General features: G+C 41.6%; 1 protein-coding gene and 2 non-coding genes across 3 annotated transcripts; 1 reads left to right on the top strand and 2 right to left on the bottom strand.

The window, feature by feature from the left end:
• Window positions 1-2004: 2004 nt before the first annotated feature.
• LOC142156290 (small nucleolar RNA U13) lies at window positions 2005-2102 on the bottom strand. The gene has a single exon (XR_012692355.1). It is a non-coding gene; the product is annotated as a small nucleolar RNA U13 (small nucleolar RNA).
• A 2177-nt stretch (window positions 2103-4279) lies between these two features.
• Window positions 4280-4377, bottom strand: LOC142156289 (small nucleolar RNA U13). Its single transcript, XR_012692354.1, has one exon. It is a non-coding gene; the product is annotated as a small nucleolar RNA U13 (small nucleolar RNA).
• Window positions 4378-4697: 320 nt separating this feature from the next.
• On the top strand, window positions 4698-11571 carry MAK16 (MAK16 homolog). Its single transcript, XM_075207174.1, has 10 exons — window positions 4698-4820; window positions 6200-6249; window positions 7362-7471; window positions 7563-7627; window positions 7709-7860; window positions 9488-9542; window positions 10352-10426; window positions 10612-10725; window positions 10841-10906; window positions 11294-11571. Exons 1-10 carry the CDS (start codon window positions 4806-4808, stop codon window positions 11498-11500), a joined length of 909 nt encoding a protein of 302 aa, XP_075063275.1. The 5' UTR covers window positions 4698-4805; the 3' UTR covers window positions 11501-11571.
• Window positions 11572-11704: the final 133 nt, after the last annotated feature.

Raw genomic sequence — 11704 nt, 5'->3', positions numbered from 1 at the left:
AGGCAAGTTTATCAAATCCCTGAACCACCTTCTTAACCTGCCCAGGTTATAATACCTGATTACCACCCCTCTACACTGCTCCTGCAAGACTTATATTTATTCTCTCTATATGCCAGCAGCCTATTTACCTCCATACCAACATTGCTGTGTGACTGGGTCATATAACCCCATGAAGACGTTTCCCTTTCCAATGTGACTGAGGCTGACCAGCACATAGACGCATAAAGGGCAGGTACAAATACATGCAGCTAATGATGATGATCACAGGGAACCCCCACCACCCGCTCACACTGTAATAAAGTATTTTTTGGGTGCAGGCCGGCTGGTGAAGTGCCACACTTCAGGAGAAGCCGGCCTGCACGTGAGAAAAAAAAAATTCTGGAGCCTGTGGGTTGGCGTGGTGCCTGTCCACTGTTCCAATGTGCCCACTCTGCTCATATTCTAATTCGTATAATTGTCTCTTCCCACCTCAATTTCAGGCCATATATTTTAAAGTGATCCCATAGCTGTTTGTGACATAAGGGACCAGCTCCATTCTGCACAGTGTTGTTTCTGGGAGGTACACTGACTTATCACAACACTCAGACATTCATCATCAAGATCCTAATTACAAAAAGAAAGCTCACTATATCTTTACAAACTGAACAATAGAGTCACCAACACAAACCATCAGCAAAACATACAATACAAAAAACAACTTTTAAACACTAGGAGCTAGATTTACTAAGCTGCGGGTTTGAAAAAGTGGGGATGTTGCCTATAGCAACCAATCAGATTCTAGCTTTCATTTATTTACTAATTTCTACAAAATGACAGCTAGAATCTGATTAGTTCCTATAGGCAACATCCCCACTTTTTCTAACCCGCAGCTTTGTAAATCTAGCCTTAGGTCTGAAATAATTCCAACTCCTCTAGAAGCAAAAGGTTCACTGTACAAACCTGACTTTATAGTCCCCTGACACAGATTAAGGAGACACAAAACAATATTTCATAATGAAACTTTCGGCCACCCTATATGTATATGTTCCTGCTGGATGGGTGACCCCCAGAGGGAACACAGTGCAATAGGGGAGCCCAAAACTCTGGCCCATCTAGTGAAATCAAAAAATACCTGCAATTCTAACTTATTATAATGTTTTAACTTGAATTAAAAAATAAAAAAAAACATGGCCACCCCCAGGTGCCTGAGACCTCGCGACGTATGCAGGGGGTAGAAGATTACCATCATGAACATCTGACCTGACTCGGCCAATCAGAGAGGGGGGTGGCCCATAAAAATCATATTGTGGTTCTTATGAGCCACAATGGGCAGTGTATGCAGCAGCTGACAATGAAAGACAATGGGAAATAACACAGGGAAGTTAGATTTCTTAGCTTTTATGTCTGTACCCCAGCATTTTGGCTTTTAACCATTATATTCATCATCATCATCACCATTTATTTATATAGCGCCACTGATTCCTCAGCGCTGTACAGAGAACTCACTCACATCAGTCCCTGCCCCATTGGAGCTTACAGTCTAAATTCCCTAACATACACACACAGACAGAGAGGGAGACAGACAGACAGAGACTAGGGTCAATTTTTGATAGCAGCCAATTAACCTACCAGTATGTTTTTGGAGTATGGGAGGAAACCCACGCAAACACGGGGAGAACATACAAACTCCACACAGATAAGGCCATGGTCGGGAATTGATCTCATGACCCCAGTGCTGTGAGGCAGAAGTGTTAACCACTTAGCCACCATGCAGCCCATATTAAAAAACACTGCATCAATAAAGTTTGCTTCACTATCAAGATAAACTTGATTCACATATCACTGATCTAATATTAAAACAAGGACTGGTTCATGATCATAGAAGTAATGTGCCAAGTCATAACTAGTAAGGGCTGCACATATCACATAGCAATGTGATGTATATTAGTTCACTGAACCAGTTTAGGATTAGAACTTACAGCATTATATCTAGTATTAAAAGACTCAAAATATTAACTAGTTCATGATCAGAGGAGTAATGTGCAAAGTCGTAACAAGTAAGGACTGCACATCTCACACAGCCGTGTGATCACCCACTCATCATTCCTATGAACCAGAAGGATCTGCACCTGCTCCTGCGCAGTGAGAGCCCAATGTTAGACGATTCTTACTAATATTAAGGCGACTTGTGTGATACATTGTTCTTCCTTTGCTGCAATACTAGTGTGTATAGGGGGCATGGAGGGGTATTTTCATGTGTCACCCTGGCAGTCAGCTTGTCTAAAAGGTGGCACAGCAGGGAAGTCATTAGATCTTTATGTCACTAAAATCCCCCTGGGTTTTTCTCATGTTGTCGTCCATTTACGCATAATGGGACTCATTAAGGAGAGCAAAGCATAAAAAAGGAGTAACTTTGCACCTGGGTAAAACCATGTGGCATTGGAGGGGGAGGTAAATTTAAAATGTGGGGACAGATTTATAGTTGAGGTAGGGCATATCCTAGATCAACTTTTAATTTCAGTGTACAAATAAGCTATCAAGTATTTGTGTGCTACATGCAAAAATAGCCAGTATTCTCCTTATGTGCAAAATAATAAACTCATTTGAATCCCTTGTATTATAACATGGTTTGTCCCGAAGAACATTTACTCCTTTTTTTTTGCCTTACTTTCCTTAATGACTCATTGGCCCAGGGGCGGATCTAGAGAATACTTTTAGCAGGGGCGATTTAGGCCCCCGCCCCCTTTTTGACATCTGTGGCTGTCGGCGGCTGCACACTATGTGCAGTTCCGTTCAGCAGTAACAGGTAGGGACAGTGTGCTGCCCGGATGCTCTGATTGTGTTTAAAACACAATCAGAGCATCCGGGCAGCACACTGTCCCTACCTGTCACTGCCGAACGGACCTGCACATAGTGTGCAGCCGCCGTCAGCAAGCCCCAGCTAGGGGGGGCGATCTCCCCCCCTGGATCCGCCACTGCATTGGCCATGAGAGAAAACTTTCATGTGGACGGGCCTAGATAGATAGATAGATAGATAGATAGATAGATAGACAGACAGACTTGGAAAATCCTTCTATAGGACACCATCAGGGAGTTTGCTGTGTATGATCAGTATCTGTAATATTATCCATTCTGACCTACACATTAATCCACCTTTCATATCTCCCCCTATCACTATCTCTCCTCATTACAACCACATACCTGAAAGCTGGGCAGAAATACCAGTCTCCAATGGCTGCTTTAATATTGGTGGCTGATTAGAACTTTTTTTTGCAGCAGCTGCACACTTCCCACCAATTGTAATGCTGCTATCTTATGTAGCAAACGTCACCCACACCTCTTAGATTGTAAGGTCTTTTGTGTATGATTATCTTTACCTTATGTTTCATGCTATTGTATGTAATTTGCCTGTATCATGAGCCCCTCAATGCATGCCACTGCATAATATGTTAGTGCTTAATAGACAATAATAAAGCCCATTATACTCTGACCAATTGGGGCAGCGCGGTGTCTTAGTGGTTAGCACATTGCTTCACAGCCTTCTCTGTGTGGAGTTTGTATGTTCTCCCCGTGTTTGCGTGGGTTTCCTCCGGGTGCTCCAGTTTCCTCCCACACTCCAAAAACGTGCGTGTTTTTTAGGGTATTTAGACTGTAAGCTCCAACAGGGCTGATGTGAATTCTCTGTACAATGCTGTGGAATTAGTGGCGCTATATAGAACAGGTGATTTTAATAATGACCAACGGAGCTGTAAATGGAGACTAACTGCAGCATTTAAAACTGAGGACCTCTTATCAACCACAAGATAATGGACAGTAAATGCAGCAATCGTGTCACTCTAGTTTTATTGCAGATTGAAATAAATAACACAGGAAAGTTAGGTTTATTAGCTTTAATGTTACATTCATGTATGTAAACCACTGCTTTAAACACATACATTAAGGGGCATATTCAATTGTCGGCGGGATTGCCGAAAATCCTGCAGTCCGCGCACGATTACCGATATTACAGTAATCATACGCGGAAAAACATGTAATACGGTAATTTACTCGCTGGATTTCAGCTCACAGCTCCCTGAGCCGCGAGCTGAAATCCAGCTACAAATTACCGTATTACATGTATTAGTTTTTCCGCAGCGGGATTTTCGGCAATCTCACCAATTGAATATGCACTTTAGAACTGTTTTTTAACTATAAAGTGAGCTCTACTACATCACTGGTTTTCAAGCCATAAATATTATATAAAAAACACAACACAATAATATGTCTAATTTTAAAAAACTTAAATTATTGATTAGTTCATGATCAGAGGAGTAATGTGCAAAGTCGTAACAAGTAAGGACTGCACATCTCACACAGCCGTGTGATCACCCACTCATCATTCCTATGAACCAGAAGGATCGGCGAATTCTCTGCGAAGCAAGAGTCCAATGTTAAATGATCCCTACTAACATTAGGGAGACTTTGTTATGAAGTATTCTCATTTATATATTTAATATCAGCTACTTTGATCACATGACCTGCAATCGTAGTACGGTTGGCCATAGAATGTTATTAAACATTATAAATACTCACGACGAGTTGAATCTTAATGGTGATAATATATTCAGAAACACTGACCAATCTCCGGGCTAAGAAGACGCATGTCAAGTACCAACGCTAGAAAGTATCGGACATTTTGAAAGTGGGCACGGTAGGACGCTTGCATGACTACCGGAAGTGACGTGTTTCTCGCGAGACCCGGCCCTTGCAGATGTCTGCCTGGTGAGAGGCTACACGCGTCTGGTGTGTGAGACCGGTCCAGGAGACTGTAACGTGCGGCCGCCGGGATGCAGCACGATGACGTAAGTAATGGCTACAGCCGAGAGGCCTGGCAGGGAGGGCTCAGAGCTAGGATGCTCTAATGTGAAGGGTCACCTATAATAGGACACCTATGGGAATGGGGGATATTACCGGATTCGGTTTATTGTTAGAGGGGGTATCGCTGCTACCCTCTGTCAGTAAGTTTACTGAGCAGGAGTATAGTGACATTTTCATGCCAGCAGTAATGGAGGGCATGGGCAGCATGCTACAACTTCTAATTAAACATGGTGCCACATTCTGTAGATCAGTGATCGATAACCTGAGGCTTTCCTGGTCATCAAGTAGCTGGGCATTGTATGTTCAGTGTAAATATTAGATGGGAAATCACAGTTATGTTGGTAGATAAAACTTCCACTTCCTGATAAATGAGATGCCATTACATAGATGTACACATTGCACAGACATAGACACATGGTAGACTGCTGGGCACAAATCAAACATAAGTGTTCCTGTAAACACTACAAAACAATACTGATCATCAGTATTAGCGTTTACAGTTTTTATTTTGGATGTATTCACTGTTTATCATTCCTGTAAAAAAGCTATTTTTTAAGGGTTACTGTATACACATACCATAATAGACTCCATATCATTTAGTATATCCAGTTGATCCCAAACTTTCTCAGTTCGAGGCACCCTTAGGATCTTCATAAGTTTTCAAGGTATCCTTAAGCCAAAATAATTACCAAATACTCCCCTGCCTTGCTTACCACTGGCCCTGGCTGCGGCACCCTTGTGAGATTGCTGTGGCACTCCAAGGAGCCGCAGCAAACAGTTTGGGAACCTTCTGGATATACATTTGTTTTACATTTTATATTCTGCTCCCAACGTCAATGTAATGGTGATGATGCACGTTTGTATTAATAATTGTTGTAATTCTGCATTACAGGACAGCCCACACACTTTCCTGGACTTTACCAATGTTCTAATCTACACCACAATAAATTAATTTGATTCTCTATTCAAGGATTAGCGCATCCACTTAGTGTTTTATCATCCAATATGTGTTCTACTGTTCACCAGGCTCATAGTTTCTATGTAGAGTGAAGGAGGACTTGTTAAATGCTGGTGGTGGAGAGTCTTGAATGCTGACCCTAAATCAGATGTCAAGCTGTTTCAATTCTTAATGCTAGGAAAGCCCTCAGCGGGTGCTATCTAGTTAAGGATCACTATCTATGTAATGTAGCCAGCAGATTGTCATCTAGGAGGAGGAACTGTAAATCCTTCTCTCAGTATCTCATAGTAAATGTCTATTCAATACAGTAGGCTCATAAGTCACAGTTCATTGATGAAACAGTCTTATCGCTTATGGCCGTCAGTGTCTTTGTACCATTTCTCATTATCCTCCTTCTTCTTTCAGGTTATCTGGGATATTGTGGGAAACAAACAGTTTTGTTCCTTCAAGATAAAGTAAGTACCACATAGTTTTACAACCAGCATAGGTGAGATTTTCCTGATCTAGATGAAGTAGAATAGATGGTTTTAATTTGTTGTAAATGTAAACTCTTTGCGGCCATTTGTGTAATGTATTTTCAATTAAGGTTCTTATACAAGGGCAAGTATGTTAGTGTTTTACCCTAGTGTTGAGGTTCTGGATGTATGTCCAGGGCTCCACAAAACTCTGCAGCACCGAAAACTAGAGCAGAGCGCACAAAACAGAGGTCCAACAAGTAAAGTGCAGAACATTCAAGAATAATACATGCAATAATACCAACAAATATGCATGAGATGTAATAGTCAAAGAACAGATATAAACATAGTACAGAATATGCAGGAGGCATAACACAAGGACACACAGGTGGATGATGTATATGTTATTTGTACATGGCGGCTGTTCACGTGTGTTGCCAAATCGGTAGGATTGGCCTGTTAAGTGCTTGGGCGGAATGGCCATATCCTACAGGACACAATTAATGTAGGAAAACACTGACTGTATACAGAGTATAATCACCGCCTAACTATTTTCTTCCATACCCAATCAACAGCTAATAAGTCCAGGTCAGATGTTGATGAAAATTGTTAGTCGTTTTAGGCTTACATCGTCATCAGCTATTTAAATAGTGCCACTAATTTCGCAGCGCTGTACAGAGAACTCGCTCACATCAGCCCCTGCCCCATTAGAGCTTACAGTCTAAATTCCCTAACACACACACACACACTAAGGTCAATTTGATAGCAGCCCATTAGCCTACTCGTATGTTTTTGGAGTGTGGGAGGAAACCCACGCAAACACGGGGAGAACATACAGACTCCACACAGATAAGGCTATGGTCGGGAATCAAACTCATGGCCACACTGCTGTAGGCAGAAGTGCTAAGCCACCGTATTGATCATCAGCATGAATTACAGTAACTATCTTACTTTATACCTAATGTGTTTGAAACTGTTATATGTCAGGATTATGAGTTTTGATTGAACAGCTCAAGATGGGTGCTTTGGTGAGGTTCGGATTCTGGTACACCATGTTGCATTTGAAATGCGTGATCTTATCCCTTTTAAGTGTTTCTAACGCTGTTTTCCAGGACGAAGACTCAGAGCTTCTGTCGGAATGAATATAACATAACTGGTCAGTGTAACCGCTCCTCCTGCCCTCTCGCAAACAGCCAGTATGCCACTATTAAAGAAGAGAAGGGTAAATACAGAATATATATGTGACATTACCAGTTGTTTTATGAATGAATCTGTGTTATGGTTATTTCTCACCCATCTCTCTTTACTAAAAGGTTTGTGTTACTTGTACATGAAGGTAATCGAGAGGGCGGCGTTTCCAGCAAGAATGTGGGAACGGGTAAGTACGAGTCTCTGGTGATGTAGCCAAGTGAGATGGCATCAATGTTCTGTTGTTCATCTAAGAAAGTATTCCCTGTAGGTACGTCTGAGCAAGAACTACGAGCGTGCACTCGAGCAAATAGATGAGAACCTGATCTACTGGCCGAGGTTCATCAGACATAAGTGCAAGCAGCGGTTCACCAAGATCACGCAGTACTTGATTCGCATCCGCAAGCTCACTCTCAAGCGGCAGTAAGTGAAACATTTGTTAACCAGAAGGGTTTTTCACCTGAACAGAACACATTTTACTCTTTGGAAAGGGTCCTTTTAAATTGTAATAATGTAAATTTATTCCCTAATACAATCAAACGGCGACTGATAAGGCTTTCGATTGGTAGCAAATTGAAACAAATATTTTATTGTCTTCGCGTTACCTAGGGGGAAAGGAAGCAAAAATATGGTAACAATCCAAGTTTCCACGATTGTTCTCTCAGTAGCTCTAATGTAAATCGAGCAGCTTCTGAAATCTACACTTCAGTAGAATTGGCTTGTTGTGCTGAATACAGCGATACTAAATATGTGTACTTCCAGATTTGATGTGGTTATCGTATTACTATTTTTAATTGGTCGTAAACATTTTCTTTGCTGCTTGCACAGGTACACAGATCTTTACAACGGGTGTAAGGGACATAAGATGGGGATAGAGATTTTTTTTTTTTTTTTTTATGGATATGGGGTAATAAATTCTGTGTCATATATACAGGAAGTGCTTCTCCGCTTCCTCTCCCCCACTGCACGCCCACCTCTTCAACCTGTGTCTCCACTGGCACATATCCATCCTCCTTTAAACATGCGCTCATCTAACAAATTGTAAAGAAACAATCTCTTGATCCAGCCTCTTTCTCCTAACGCCCTATTTTATTCTTCCCCTTTGTCTACAAACTACTTAATTCTCGACTCTCTGCAATCAGACTTCTGTCCTCAACATTCCACTGAAATTGCTCTCACAAAAGTGATCAATTATCTACTTACTGCAAAGTCTAAGGGTCATTTCTCCATACTCATTGTCCTGGACCTCTGCTGTTTTTGACACTGTTGATCACCCTCTTATCCTGTACACCCTACACTCCATTGCCATTTCTAACACCCATGTAACCCCACTTCAGTCCATCCTAAATGTTGCTGCAAGTCTGATCTTCCTCTCACCACTCTACATCTGCTGCACCAGTTTGCAAGTCCCTATACTAGCTTACTGTGTCCTCCAAAATCTAATTCAAATTACCCACCCTCACCTACAAAGCCCTCAAGAACAACACCCCTTCATACATCTCAAATCTCATAACAAAATACTCTCCCTCCCACCCTCTTAGATCTACCTCTGACCTGTGCCTTGTCTCGTCTCTGGTAACCACTTCTCACTCCTGTCTACAAGACTTCTCCTGTGCTTCTCCCCACTTATGAAATTCCCTACCACTCTCAATTAGACTTTTACACAGCCTGCAAATGTTTAGATGTTCTCTAAAAACCCATCCTTTTTTTTTTTTTAATATATATAAAGCTTGCCTTATCCCTGATGATACTACTCACAATAATACACCCTCACAGCTGTCCTAGTCTCCACTCTAAGCCACACTCGCTCCTCTTGTTTCAGCTGTGCTCTCTAATGAGCAGGGTTCTCTCTACCCTTTGTTTTCACTTTGGCATTTACTTTGTTTACCTTGTATGTCCCTGTTTTCCCTTATTATCTACAATAATAATGTCATCTGTAATGGAAAAGAGACGGGAAGACCAGCTCATTAGGTCTCCTATAGGTTCCATCATTTGATTTGATCATTTATCCACAAGTGTGAAAGTGATTTTATCTTGTTTTTCCTCACAGGCGTAAACTAGTCCCCTTGAGCAGGAAGGTGGAAAGGAGAGAAAAGAGAAGAGAGGTAACTTTGTTTTTATTGTGTATATAGAATGATGATAGTGTACTGTAAATAAGGATATTAAGTCACAAAGGTGTTATCATTCTGCTGTTTTGGGGACTTAATTCCTTCTAATATACATTTTGAAACAAATCAGAATGTTTGTGTGTTGGGTGATGCTCATAGTCCTGGTGTGATTAACTGACTGAAACATTCCATCCTGGAACAGGATCAGTGAGTCATGTGACATCAGCGCTCACCAATCATAAGTGACAGCATTACTTACCTATATTAAGGGTTTTATAGGATATAGTAGATATATACAGCCTCTACTGCTAATTAAACCACTTCAGGAACTGAGGGTTCCTTTTCCCACAAACCCTTTTTCAGATTTCTGGGTGCATCTGTTTCGTTGGAAATAAATTTTATATTGTCTTGCTTGGAAGTGAGCGGGATTTCTTTGGTAGCATAATGGAATAATGTATAGTGGATTATTGACAAAAATATAAATTTTTCAAGATTCTATATTTTATAACTTACACCTTTTAAGCTTATTAGTGTACTTAAACTGTAGTCGGCAAGGTCTCCTGAGCATAACAATACTAAATATGTGTAGCTTATATTAACTTGATAGAGTGGTAGTGACGCATTTGGTTATTATCTTTTACTTGGGGGGGATCCTCGTCCTTTTGCCGGCACTAAAGGATTCAATATAACTTTCTAATGATGTTTTATTTTAAAATCCGCTAACCCCGTAGATGGAACTATAAATTAGTTTTATCATCGTTAAACCTTTTTGTAAGCCTCTGTATTCGTCTTTTATGTGAACGCAGGAGAAAGCCCTGGTGGCCGCCCAGCTGGACAACGCTATAGAGAAAGAACTACTGGAGCGTCTAAAGCAGGGAGCGGTAAGTTGGGAAGAGGAGCGGAGATTTCTGGGAGATTTAAACGTACCATTTATTGTAAAACGGACTGTTGTGCCTGTGCCACCAGCTCTGATATAAAGCAAGAGGAAGTCCGTCATAATTGTTATGCATGGGGGTCTGGGTGACGGATGTCCCCCTTTCTGATGTGCGCTCTTATCTCATCACAGTATGGTGATATTTACAACTTCCCCATCCAAGCCTTTGACAAAGCCCTGGAGCAGCAGGAAGAGGAGAGCGAATCGGAGACCTCTGAGCAGGAGGAGGAGGAGGAAGATGATGATGTAAGTATGACCGGATGGAAAACCAGTGGTTTTTCAGACCTCCAATGGTTTTGTTGGTGATTGTCTAACATAGACCATTGCTTGTCACCATTACACTCATGTCTTGTGTTTGCAGGAGAGCGGCCAGAGAGAATTTGTGGAAGATGAGGATGTGGATGAAAGTGACCTGAGTGATTTTGAGGTAAGCTGGAGAGCGCTGTCACTTTGTTAGGCAGCCTGATGGATGAGAGTAGCTCAGAGAAGGGATAGAGCGGCCAGCATATAACACGCTGCTGACCCGCCAGCTCTGGGATACTGTTAGGCTTGTGTTTATAAGATATCATTAAATGCTCTTCACTCTCTAAGTTTGTGAATTATAAAGAGAGCCTTCCGTAAAGTCATTAAATGAGAAAAGGTTTGTTTTTTCCCATCAATGTAACGCTCCTTCCCCTGTGTGCGCAGCAACCCATAGAATGTACATGGCCCTCATTGGTTGCCGTACTTCATTTAGCATCTACAGCATGAACTGCGTAGTTAGTGCTTGACCATCTCCTGCTGTACTGAACATTACCGCTCTGTTTTCTTGCAGGACATGGACAAATTGGCTGTCAGCGGCGATGAGAAAGAATCTAGTGAACAGGAGTCATCGGAAGATGAATCGGAGGAAACAGAAAAGACAAAAGGAAAAGCAAAGGGCAAGACGCCCCTGAAAGGACCACTCCGGAAAAAGAGAGCCTACGTGGAAATAGAGTACGAACAAGAGACTGAGCCACAGCAGAAGGCCAAAGCCACTTGATGGAGATGGATTTTATAGCGCTGCAGAACTGTATTTTTTTGCTAAATAAACCCCTTTGCCTGATTACACAAGGATTCTCTATGTACCTGGCCCCAGTCATCTAATTTGGTGTGAAGAGTCAGAATAATCAGTTTAAAAAATATAACATATCTAAACTCTGTTAATGACGGGCTACCTTTGGGGATATCACACAAACCACCTTTG

The sequence above is a fragment of the Mixophyes fleayi genome, chromosome 4 (genome assembly GCF_038048845.1).
Source record: "Mixophyes fleayi isolate aMixFle1 chromosome 4, aMixFle1.hap1, whole genome shotgun sequence".
NCBI classification, from domain to species: Eukaryota; Metazoa; Chordata; class Amphibia; order Anura; family Limnodynastidae; genus Mixophyes; species Mixophyes fleayi.
This window is presented reverse-complemented; position numbering and strand designations above follow the sequence as displayed.